This window comes from Chaetura pelagica, unplaced genomic scaffold, assembly GCF_000747805.2.
Source record: "Chaetura pelagica isolate M959 unplaced genomic scaffold, ChaPel_1.0 scaffold757, whole genome shotgun sequence".
NCBI classification, from domain to species: domain Eukaryota; kingdom Metazoa; phylum Chordata; class Aves; order Apodiformes; family Apodidae; genus Chaetura; species Chaetura pelagica.
The window spans coordinates 1,341,607-1,353,942 of NW_009970727.1; the positions used below are offsets into that span (position 1 = coordinate 1,341,607).

The following is a 12,336-nucleotide window of genomic DNA, read 5'->3' on the forward strand; positions in this document are numbered from 1 at the left end:
CTCGGAGCCGCCGCCACAGGCGCCCGGACGCGCCCAAGATGGCGCCTCCTCCTCCTTCCCCCCCGCCGCTCCCAAGATGGCGCCTCCTCCTCCTTCCCCCCCCGCCGCTCCCAAGATGGGGCCTCCTCCTTCCCCCCCGCCGCTCCCAAGATGGCGCCAGAGCAGGAGCTGCGGCGGCGCCGGGCTGGGCCTTGCCTGGAGGGGGCCAATGGAATCTCCTTATCGATGATTTGCACCCAAAAAGGTGTTATTTTAATCAGAAAAGCAAGAAACGAATACTTTTTGCATTAATATTCACATGATTGCACACAAGCACCTGAAGAGCACCCGGAGGTGGGTTGCAGGGATCCTGGACCCAAAGCCAAAAGCTGTCGTTCCCCTCAGAGGGAAAACATTTTCCCCCTGCATGTTCCCCTTTATCAGAAGGGTTTTCTGTCGAGCAAGTGGCTGCAGAAAAGCAGAAGCCCTTCTCTGCTCTCAGGTCCCCTTTGGCTCCATGATGTGATTTATGCCTCCTGCCCTGCACCAGCAGCTTTTTTTCCCACTCATAAATCTGAAAGGCTTGACTGAGCATCCATGTCTCACCAGTCTGGTTGTTTTAATCAACCTAACTCCACTTCTTGTTAAAAAAAATGGAGCAAAACAGCTGTAGTGTTTCCTGAGAAGGAAGATGAGAAGGACGAGGCCTTCCTGGTGTCAGCCCTCTGTGAAGAAAACAGCTCCTTTATGGCTCCAGGTCTGCTCAGAGCTGGCAAACCTCCCTTTTCTTGTTGCAGTGGCAGCCGGGTACCCAAGGTAGCGTAATCTCCTCCAAAACCTCCACATTTCAAGTGTTTTTCCAGCATTGTGATGGCCCAGAGCAAGCAACACTGACTGCATGGTGGAGGTCACAGCTCTGTAGTTCTTAATGCCTTTAACACGTCACTGAATCAAGACATAAACTGATTTGAGGCTGTTTGGAAATGATTATTCTGGATGAGGCTTAATTGGCCATCATGATTTTATCCTGGCTTGAAGGAGCTAAGGCACAAGTGGGATGTTTTGTGCTCTTCAACAGCAAAGCTGACTTTGGGTGATGCAGCAATGGTTTACTAGGTTGTTTGTCTGGTCTGCTGGAATTCATAACTCTCAGGCTGCAGCAGAGTAAGTTTTAGATTAAGAGCTGTTAAACTTGAATTTTCTGCTTTAAATCTGCTGGGTTTTTTTCCTGTTGTGGCTGAGCCCACAGGCAGCCCTGCTCTGTGTCACATTTCTAGTTTTTCCACGTGGTGATGATGGCACTTCCCCTTGCAAGGTTTCAGTGATGCACTAATAAAAAGTGCTTTTACAGCATGATAATTCCAAATTTCTATCCTGTATCCTTGAAAACAACCACTGGAAACCTTGGCTGACTACTTTCTGGCCAGGAGACTGGGGAGATAAGGAAGGGCTGGGGTGAATGGACTCTGAAGGACAAAGCAGTAGGGTTTTAATTGAGGTTTTGAAGCATTGCATGCATCAGGAACTATTTAAAATTCATAAACATTTACATCTACAAAGGGAGAAGAGGTATTAAAACATGTAGGTGTGACATGTTACTGCTTCAAGTTTGCTCATTAATGTTCAGATCCAGCCAGAGGAATGAAGCTCTGAAGCATTAAGTGATGATCTTAATGCTGAGAGCAGAGATTTCTTTATAGTAAGAAGCTCTGAAGCTATTTTAGGTGACAATGGACTGATGAGGCTTCAAAGTCCACGTTAGCTGGAGGAAAGAAACCTCCAGGGAGCTGAATTGTTGATGTATTTGCATACCAGTGAGTTAGTGGCTGAGTATATTGAAGCTATTGTAGGGCTGCCCAAAATAAGACATAAATAGAAATTGTGCCCTGATCATCAAGGTCTGAGTGTGCTGTTCTGGCTTTATTAGGTAGCAGGCTGCAGTCTTCACAGTTTCCCTGCAAAGCTTCTACCAAGTGACCTCGGTGTCCTTGTCCTCAGTGCTCTGCCTGGCTGTGGTTCTTGGTCACATGAAGATGACTGAGGGCAAATTGATCTCCAAAATTCACCTGGTTGTCAGCTTCCTGGTGTCCTTGCTGAAGAAGAGCTGGAAGAACACGTGTGTTGTGTGCATCTAGAGCACCATGGGGATGTCCCAGCATCCCTATGGACTGGGCAGCAGGAAGGCACCAGTATGGATTAGGGGTTGACCTGCTAGAAAGCAGCCCCATGGAGAAGGACCTTGGGGTCCTGGTGTGCAAGAAGTGATCCATGGAACAGCAGTGTGACCAAGAGAGCCAATAGTATCTTGGGATGTATTGAGAACAGTGGCCAGCAGGTCAAGGGAGGTTCTCCCCCTCGTGCTGCCCTGGTGAGACCACATCTGGAGGGTTGTGTCCAGTTCTGGGCTCCCCAGGTCGAGGGACAGGAGATGCTGGAGAGAGTCCAATGGAGGCTACAAGAATGATGAAGGGACTGGAACATCTGATGAGGAAAGGCTGAGAGACCTGGGGCTGGTCAGTCTTGAGAAAGGAAGACCAAGAGGGGACCTGATGAATGACTATGAATGTCTGCAGGGTGGGTGTCAGGAATGGGCAGTGTCTGTTCAGTGGTGCCTGTGGCAGGACCAGGGGAAACAGCACCAAGTGACAACACAGGAAGTTCCACCTCAACGTGAGGAGAAACTTCTTCACTGTGAGGGTGATGGAGCCCTGGGCCAGGCTGCCCAGAGAGGCTGTGGAGTCTCCTTCTCTGGAGACATTCCAACCCCACCTGGACACGTTCCTGTGTGACCTGCCCTGGGTGTTCCTGCTGCAGCAGGGGGGTTGGGCTTGATCTTCAGGGCTCCCTGTGATTCTGATGGGGTTGAAATCCAACCATGCTGTGCATCTCCTCCCTGATGGGTGTTTGGTTTTCTAACTGCTTGCTGGTTTCTTCAGGCAACTGTCTTGTTTTGCGAGGCTGCTACGTGTCACGCGCAGCTTGTGCTTCCAACTCATCTGGAGATGCTGGGAAGCCCACATGGTTATTGCAACAAGACAAGCAGGGATTTGCTTTGCAGACTGCAAGGAGGGATCTCTGTTCTGCTGGGAATTGTTCTGCCTTGTGGAAAGAGCCTTCTTAGCCCTGTTTTTTCTCTTGGCTGCAGCTTATCATGTACCCTGGATTCCTCTTGGGGTTTACGTGCGAGATAACAGGAGAATTGGAAGCAGACCCTGCAGAAACTAGACATGCTGGGGGGAGGAAAACTGCTTGTTTATATGGTGGTTGGTAGCATCCACATGGAAAATTTTCCTTTTGACTCCTCTTGACCCTCTCAAGAACTTTCAAATCCAGCCTGAACAGTGCAAAGAGGTGGCCTTGTCGTAAAACAACAGCCTGTTTTTCTAGTTCAGCAAAGCTTTATCCAGGAGCAGAGGGAGAGGCAGGGCTGGGGTGGTCCTTGTCCTGATTTATGAGCAGTGTTGGTGAAGTGGAAGGTCTGAAGTTTTGTCGTAGATGTTTTCTGGGCTGTATGTGGAAGGCAGTGTATCATTGTCAGCTGGTTTGCTTGGACCATTTGATAGTAGTGCCTTATCTGCTTCCTCTTCTGTTGGTAGAGATTTGCCTCCTTCATGCTCCAGAGGGGAATTTCCTTTTTGGCCTGATGGTTGGTTGGTTTGGGGTTTTGTTTAAGGAAATAAATATTATGTAATTGCATGTGCTGTCTGTCCACTCTGCTGCCTCCCTGTTCTCCCATAGTGATTTTTTAACCAGTTTCATCACAAGGTGCTCTCTCTCCACTCCAAAAATGGCATCTTGGTGCCATGATCAGACTGCAGAGAACCTCACAGATGTGTGAACCCATGGACATGAAACACCAAACAACAGGGCTGGGTAGGAGCCAGATTCCTTGCTGGAAAGGGCTGCAGTTCATCTGCTCCTGAAAATGGTCCATATCCATCTCCTGAGGGGCTGCCCCTTTCCAAACAGGAGCTGCAAGGCATGGCCAGGCAAACACTGTGTCCCCTCCTGCAGTAATGCTGGGAGCTGGTAAAGTCACCCAGCTTCTCCCTGGAGGTAACAGTGTTCCAGTGACAACCTGTTAATCACAAGCCCATAATCCCCAATATGAAACCTGAATTGAAATCTGCTGGCTGGGTCACCCAGACGTGAGGCTGAACTGCTCAGAGGCCAGCTCAGCAGCCTCCTCTTCTCACCCTGGAATTTAGAACGAAACCAAAAGCAGCAAAACCTCTCTTTCTTGTCTGTCTTTTTGCCAACAACCTTTTAATCCTGCTAAGAGAATTGTGCTCTCCCCGGGGTACTCTGGTGGCTGCCAGGTCCCTGTCAGCTGAGGAGATCAGGGCCATGCTAAAATGAATTTGCTGGAGGGTTGGGGTGTTGCTTTATGCTTTGTTTTTTTTATTTTTTGCAGGATGGGGTCCCTGCACAGCCCGAATAAATCATGTTGGCTGCATCAGCAGCAGCAGCCAGCGTCGGTCTGAGCAGCTTTCCCCTGAGAAGTGGATAATCCAGGTGACCCCAGTCTGTGTGCTCTGAGCTGCAAGTTCAGCTCAGCTGCAGGAGGAGCCCCGGGAAGGTGCTGTCGCGATAGGCTGCTGTCGCGACAGGCTGCTGTGTCAGCGGTGGGACCTCGCTGGAAGGAGCCGGGAGGAGCAAAGGCAGAGCCTGCAGCGTCTCTGCTGCTCACCCCTCTGGGCTGGAGAGCTCCCTGGAGGGTCTTGTTCACCCCCCTGAACAGGTCTGTGCTGGGCTGCTCTTGCTTGTTTGAGACCTTGATGGGAATCACGGTGCTCCCAGGTTAAGAATACATAAAAAAAAAAATCCCTGGGTGCTTTTAGGAAATGCATGTGGAGGCTTTTTGAATGGGATGGTTGGCTAAGAGAGGCAGTGCCTCTTACTGAACCCCTCAGCACGTGTTGGGGGGAGGGAATGGAGGTGGTTTTGAGAAGAAAAGCTCTGAGGGAAACAACACGGTGGTGTCCTTAGATTTGTGTCCTCCATGGGGCAACCTGCTGCAGCTATGGACCTGCCAGAACCTTAGAGCAGACGTTTTGGAGCCTGATCTGCTGCCTGCCCAGTGCCAGGACACAGGGTCTCTGTGGGGATGGGGCCAGCAGGACCAGGCTGTGTTGATGACAAGGCACTGGTGTGTGCAAAGGTGTCTTGTCCTTTGTCCCCCTGGTTTTGTCTGCCTGGCATCCTGTGAAGGTGCTTTTACTTCCGTGCTTTCTTTACAGGAGTCTTGGCTACAGGGTCTGTCAAGGAATGACCTTGTGCTTGGCTAGAAAGAGCACTCAGTGATAAAATATGTAACTTAAACCCGTGTGCCCGAGCAGCCCCCGCGGGCAAGGGGAGGTCCCTGAGGAGGTGACAGTGCCCATCTGCCTTTCAGCAAGTTTAGTGTCTTCCTGGTGCTGAGGATGTGCTAATTGCTGTTAATTGGTGTTCATCATGCATTCCACCGTTTGTGTTTCAACGTACAGGGAGGACACAGCACAGGAATTTGGGGCTCTCCTTCCCCTAAGTCGACTTGTGATTTCTCAGCAACTCTTCATTTTTTGGGGGTCAGGTCCGAGCAGGGGGTGTTTGCCCCAAGAGGGAAAACCCATCCCTGAAGCTCCAAGTCCTGACCTTGTGGGGAGCAGGTGATGGCTGTTCCCAAAGCCTCATCCCACTGTAGCCCAGCTCCTGCTTCAAGGCTGCAAATGGGCCCTCTCAGCCCTCCCTGGCCCTGGGGCCTCATCCTGCACCCTCTGCAGATGGGTTTGAGGCTGGGCCAGCCCTTCCCCGGGGCTGGGAGGTGCTGCCTGACCCTCTCAGAGCTCAAGAGATTTGCAGCCCCCAAGGACCTGCCCCGTCCTTCATCAGGGTCTCTGGGCATGGGGGGACCAGCAGTGGCTGCCAACCCGGTCCTGGAGCCGAGCATCGAGTCTGGCTCCGGGTAAGCTCGTTAGGGGAAGAAAGCAGCTTAGAGGATGGGATAGATTTGAGGAAAGGGGAAAGGGCAGCGAGGGTGATGGCTGGGAGAAAAGTGGGGCTGCTGAGAGGGGCAGGAGGGATGGGGGGTCCTGGGCAGAGCAGCTTCCCTGCATCACCAAATCCGATGCTACAGGGGCTCCTTGCCAACCATCCCGGTTTAGCCTGGTGCTGTTCCCCCTCTGGAGGCATGGGGGGGGGGGATCCCCCAACTTCACCAAGGTCCTGGGTGCCACTGCCCTGTCCCCAGGCTGCTGCTGAGGCTCAGGTTCGCTCTGCTCTCCGGGCAGCCCCGATCCCTCCCAGCCCCGCACCTGCAAAGAGCGGGTGCAGGGATCCTGTCCCCGGGGCCACCTGCGAGCCCGCCCCGGGAGCTCCCAGCTCTCTGCATGTCCTTTAAAGGCCTTCTCGCACCCAGCTCTTCCCTGGCAGCTCCTTCTGCCGCAGATGCGGTCGCTCTCCCCTCGGGGGGAAGCTCTGCCCGCCCGCAGCTGCACCGCCCGGGGCCCCGCACCCCCCGACCCGACCCCTCTCCCGGGAACCCCCAGAGCGCCGGGTCCGAGCTGGGCGGCCCCAGCACCTGCCTTCGGCTGCTTGAGACAAGTTCAGGCAGGTAACGACCCCGGGGAGCGTTTGGTAAAGTCGCCGAGCCCGAGGGAAAGCGCTCGGTCTGGCTTCCCCCGGGGGGGGTGGGTTTTATTGCCACTGCCGGGCCAAGCAGCTGCGTGTCCCCGGGTGTCCCTCCCTGGAAACAAGATCAGGAGAGTGAGTGGCTGCAAAGCTGGCTGAGCTGCTGTAAATCAGCAGGCTGCAGGATCTGCCTGGCTGTTAGGGAGAGAGGGCTTTGCAGCAGGGAAAAACCCTCGGGAAAACTCTGACGCTGATGTGATGAGTTTGCTGGATCCCTGCTGGCCAGGGTCTCCCAGGACCCTTGGCAGAGGTGTTTGGGGCAGTTTCCAGTGTGTAGGCATGATAATAGGCTTGTTTTGACAGATGCCAAGTGCTGCTGGTTTGAATACCTGCACCAGGGCTGAGCAGGCTCTGGGAGGTGGGTGATGGGTGAGATGGGTGACAACCCCGCTGGGTGCTGGGGCAGCTGAGCTTGGCCAAGGGGCACTTCAAGAAGTTCCTTCTCTCTGTCCCCTTAAATCTCTGCTGCATTTTGTGTCCTGGCCATTCAAAAAAAACAACCAGAAAACCCAACCACAACTCCCTTTCTGCCCCCCTCCTGCGTGTCTGTGGGCACAGCTCCCGGGGAGCTGCATCCTGCAGGGCAGTCCCTTCTGCACAGTGATTTTTACCCTGGGCTGAGAGGAGGACTCTGTGGATTTTCTGCTGGCTTCCTCCGATTCTTAAACACTGCAAAACAGCCTAAATGAGACGTCTGAGCTCCCTTGGATGTGGGAATCTCGTGTGTTTGTCTATCTGGGAGCTGGCCTGGCAGGGGGGTGGCTTGGGCTGTCCCTTGCCCAGAGTACAGCAGGTCACTCTGCACTGGGTGCTCACCCTGGCAGGTGGGTGCCAACTTCCCTCCCTCCACGGAGACGAAGAACATCATGAGCCCCGAGTGAGGATTGCCCCGTGGGAGGGTAACGGGGGTGGCGAGAGGGAAAGTCCACCCTCAGTGCTGCAGAGAAACAGGGCTGGTATTAAGTTCCTCATTGGCCTCCCTCCGTGCCCACCCGAATCCCGGCAGCATCCCCCTGGAATCTCAAGAGGGCCTCCCCACCTCTTTTCCCACAGATGCCTCCACGCTGAAAGCAGAGGAGCTCGGAGCTCCTGCTGGGTGAGAAAACCGCTTTAAAAATATAACATTTAGAGGCGTTCTCCCATCTGCCCGCGGCTGAGATGTGTCTCTCATCCTAGGTGTGTTGCTGGCCCTGCAGCTCTGCACATGAAGGCGCTGGCAGGGACCCCGCCGGGAGAGGGGGAACAGGAGGCGCCGGGACTCGCCCTGGGGCGACGGCGAAGGCGGCAGCGACAGAGGACGGGCCGCCCACCCAGCCCCTCGCCGCTGAGGTACGTGCACGCAGGGCTCGCCCCGGGGCTCAGCAGGATGGGAACAGCGGTGCCAGGCAAGGGGGACAATGGCTGGAGCATCACCCTGCTCCGAAGCACCGAGCATCCTTTTGGCACAGCAGCCCCTTCGCCTGGGAAGGGACCCCCAGGCTTGCAGGGAGGAGAGGGAAAAGGCCTGTTGGAGCCCTTTGCCAGAGCCAGGAGCAAAGTTTGGGGGTTCAAAACCTTTCCCAGTTGGGTGCTGAGCCCCAGAATTAGGCCACAGTACAGCAGCCCTTGGATCTCTATGCACAGATGATTTTCCATCCCTGGGATGCTCCAGCATCCAGAGCAGGGATGCTATGGAGCTGCTAGACTTCCTTGCAGCCAGGAAAGGGTTTTGGGGTGGGGAGTCCATTCCAGTACAATTCTGGGGGGGCAGGACTGTGTGTGACAAGATGTGGTGCTGATGTGAGGTGGTGCTCAAGCTCTGCCAGCAGCCAGGTTTGTTGCGGTGCCTGCGCAGAGGCCGAGTCTCAGCAAGGTCTGCTTGGCAGCCAGGGTGAAAAAAAAGAAGGAGAAAATAATAATGTGCAGAGGAAAAGCACTACCCTAAGCCCGTGACTCACTGCTGGCTGGAAACTGCTTTGGCTTTGTCAGGCTCCTCAGTGGTGGCTCTGCAGGCTGCTGTGCCTGTGCCAGGGAGAGGGAGGATGGGGACAGGGACGGAGTGGGCTGCAGAGGATGCTTGGGAAAGACCCAGGTCTGGAGCAGCATCCATCAAGGGGGCCTGGGGGAGGGCAGAGGGGGTGGGTTGCTGCCTCTGTTGCTGGAGTTTCTTAGGGATTTGTCTGGGCTTCACTCCACAGGGAGCAGCAGGCAGAGCTGGCTGGGCTCCCCACCTCTCCAGATGAAGGTAAGCACAGTCCAGGGTGGGCATGGGGGAGAGGAAAGGTTTCCTCCCTCCCTGAGCATCATTCCAGGGGTCCAGCACGAGGATATCCCCTGGCTTGGCAGCACCTACTTGCAACCCCAAGCCCCTTCCAGCTCGGGGGACCTAGACCCTGTCCCCTTGATCTACCCTGCTAACTGTAACCCCCTGGCTGCATCAGAGCCCTCACTCTCCTCCCCTGGCCCAGCATGGCTGCAGCTCCCTTAACCCTCCAGTGGCATTTTGGGGGGCACCTGCCAGCCTATGCCCCCTGGGAGCCTGCAGAAGGGCCAGCAGGGTTCTGGAGGGTCTGGCCTGAAGTGGTGTCACTGCTGCCCAGCTCCCACCACCCTTTCTGTCCCTAGGGACGATGAGCAGTCCCCAAGGGCACCCAGATGGGATTGTGGCCGGGAGTGAGAGGACTGTGGAGCTCATTGGTGAGGTGAGAAGGAAAGGAGGGTGATAGGCTGGGGGGACCCCTCCTTCCCTCCTGGGGCTCGGCTGGACCCTCAGCTGCTCTGTGCTGCTCTTTTTGGGATGTGTCCAGCACTGGGGAGGCTTTTAGCTCTGACAGTGCCCTGGTGCCCCCCCAGGTACCAGGCACGGACAGGCAGGAGCTGGCTGTGCGCATCGGGGACAGTGACGGGACCGAGGAAGGTGGGTGAGTCCCCATCCCACAGCTGGGTCCCCTTGGGGGGAGACTTGAGGTAGCTGGGGACAAGTGTGGGAACAGTGTTTGCTCCCTTGGTGGGAACATGTGGACTAGCCTGGGGGGGACTGACACCCTGCTGGTGCTGGGGGGAGGATTGGGACAGTCCCGTTCCTTGGGCACCTGCTCCCTGTTGGGACAGGAGGGCAGGGGGAGGAGGAAAGGCCAAGGAAAAGCCTTCACATGTGGTCTCTCCTTTGATATTGCTGCCCCCCTGCAGGTGCAGAAACCTCAGAAGAGCCACTGCTGAATTTTCCCAGTGAGCTCTCGGTGCTGGAAAGACTGGGCTTGCACAGGTAAGACCCACATCCCTGGGGGACTATGAGACAGGGGGGTGCCAGGGCACCTCATGATCCAGGGATTGGACTTTCCTCGTTTTTCACTGCACAGGATCCATTTTCCAGGTGAAGAGCAGTTGGACCCCCACTCCCCCCCCGGGAGCCAACCACATGCATTTTTAGTGTGCAGCCCTTGTGGTGCCACCACCTCTGACACTACTTTTCTTTTTGCAGGGTGGCTTTGACAGAGCAGGATGTGGAGGTGAGTCCTGCTGAGGGGCTGTGGGTGGGCTGGGGCAGTGGGACAGAGGGACAGAGCCCTGTCTCACAGCCCTGAGGCTGCTCCTGGCCACCCTCTGAGCACCGCAGTCCCCTGGCAGCTGCCTCACAAATCCCTCTCCCGGCCATCCTGTCGGCATTTGGAGGCAGCTGCGTTTTCCAGTGGGAAGATGAGCCCGTCCTCTGGGTGCCCGGCGATCCCACCAAGTGCTCTGCAGTTCTGCCGAGCGCCCCCTTAGCCGGGGAGGTGGCGGAAGCCACGCTAATAAAAATAATCCTGCTGCCGGTGCCAGGGCTGAGTCAGGCTCCGCTGCCAGGCGGGACCTGCAGCGAGGGCTGGCGTCTGCCCGGCGCGGGCTCCTGCCAGGAGAGCTTGGGATTTCCATGCCTTATCAGCCGCCTGGGGACATGGCCAGGCTGGCATCTCACAGGTTCTGTCCCCAGCATGTAGCAGCCTTGTATGTATCTTGTCCCCAGCATGTAGCTCAGCGCTGCCCCTCTTGGGGACATGCTAAAGGGGACATGTCTGTGCCTCGGGGACAGCAGCCCGTGGCCCTGGAGGCTTTGCCTCCTGTGTTCCACCTCTCTCCCTCCTCCTCTCTCCCTCCCACCCCGCAGGCAGCCTTTGCCCACCTCGCCCTGGCTTTTCGCTGCGACGTGTTCACCCTGCGGCAACGGGTGCAGGTGGAGAAACGGGCACGGGACGCGGCGGAAGAAAACATCCAGGAGGAGCTGGAGCAGTGCCGGGCTGCCCTGGAGGTGGGTGGGCACCAGGGCAGGCATCTGCTGGGGACATCCAGCCCTGAAGGTCCTGGCTCTGGCACCTCCACCCTCTCCCTCCACAGAGGCTGGTGCCATCCTGCACGGACGTGGGCTGCAAGGAGACGCTGGAGGAGCTGCAGCACAGCCTGGCCGTGCTGGCGGCCGCTGTTGAGCGGGCAACCAGTGCTGCCGAGAAGCTGGGAGCTGTGCATCAGGTCTGGGCATGGCCCAGGGCTCCCCACCAGGACTGGGAGGGACAGAGGATGCTGCAGCTGGGCTTGAGGAGCCATCCCTGGGCTTGGGAATCCATCCCTGGGCTTGCTGGGGTCTGTCCCCCCTCCTCGTGGTGCTGGTGTCGACCTCATGTTTGCACGTCCTGGGGTGTGAAGGATCTGCCTGCCCTAGGGAGCAGGAGGGGTAGAGGCAATATGGGATGCACAGTGAGGAGCTGGCAGGCACCTGGGTCCTCAGGGACCTGATTCCCCGTCCTGTCTGGCTGCAGGAGGCCCGGATGAGCCGAGCAGCAGAGGTGATGGTCCAGCACGTGGAGAACCTGAAGCGGCACCACATGCGGGAGCACGCGGAGCTGGAGGAGATGAAGCGCCTGATCCAGCAAAACTCCCGCAACCGGCAGCTGGCAGAGACCCAGGGTGAGGTGGGCTCTGCCACCAGGGGGTGCGCGGGGCAGCTCTGTGGGATTTGGTCCCCAACCCCTCCAGGGGGACAGTGTGACCCTGCAGCACCGAGCCAGCAGGTTGTGCAAGCAGGGGCGGGTGACAGCTGGGACCTGATGACAAGTGCGAGGGGCCAGGGTGACAGCAGACACGGCGTGGGAGCAGGTGCTGGTGGCTGGAGAACCATCATCCCACAGCCCAGCTGGGAATGCAGGGCAGGGGGGTACAGGGCACACAAAGGACTCTCTGTCCCTGGACACCAAACCTCACACATGTCATTGCCATGCACGCAAGCAAGGTCTCCCCAGCCAGGGCACCCCTGTGACTTGTGCCAAGCATGTGGCCAGGCCAGTTGTCAGTGGGAGGGAGGTTTGCAACCATCCATGCATCAGCCCCACCTTCATTTTTTGGGGTGAAATAAGGCTGCTTCTCTTTGCTCCCAGATGACGTGGAGCCACGGCTGAGGCCTCACCCCCTGATGCGAACTTTCCAGCAGGTAACTGGTCCCAGTTCAATAGCCCTGGAGTCCCCCCATGCCCTGCCTCGCCTGGTGGTCCCCATGAACCCACTAGTAAAACATCCAGGAGGAGCTGGAGCAGTGCCGGGCTGCCCTGGAGGGGGGTGGGCACCAGGGCAGGCATCTGCTGGGGACATCCAGCCCTGAAGGTCCTGGCTCTGGCACCTCCACCCTCTCCCTCCACAGAGGCTGGGGCCACCCTGCACCGACCGGGGCCGCAAGGAGGCGGT

The 12,336-nt window shown here is 56.8% G+C and overlaps 1 protein-coding gene across 1 annotated transcript in view; it reads left to right on the forward strand.

Moving 5' to 3' along the window:
• FANCE (Fanconi anemia, complementation group E) overlaps positions 1-12,336 on the forward strand; it is a 24,953-nt gene that overhangs the window by 4,727 nt on the left and 7,890 nt on the right. The window contains exons 12-21 of the mRNA XM_010007128.1: positions 7,825-7,977; positions 8,826-8,872; positions 9,253-9,329; positions 9,481-9,544; positions 9,817-9,892; positions 10,109-10,136; positions 10,772-10,912; positions 10,999-11,130; positions 11,418-11,565; positions 12,033-12,085. Coding sequence (XP_010005430.1) covers positions 7,825-7,977; positions 8,826-8,872; positions 9,253-9,329; positions 9,481-9,544; positions 9,817-9,892; positions 10,109-10,136; positions 10,772-10,912; positions 10,999-11,130; positions 11,418-11,565; positions 12,033-12,085 — 919 coding nt within the window. The remainder of the gene's footprint in view (positions 1-7,824; positions 7,978-8,825; positions 8,873-9,252; positions 9,330-9,480; positions 9,545-9,816; positions 9,893-10,108; positions 10,137-10,771; positions 10,913-10,998; positions 11,131-11,417; positions 11,566-12,032; positions 12,086-12,336) is intronic.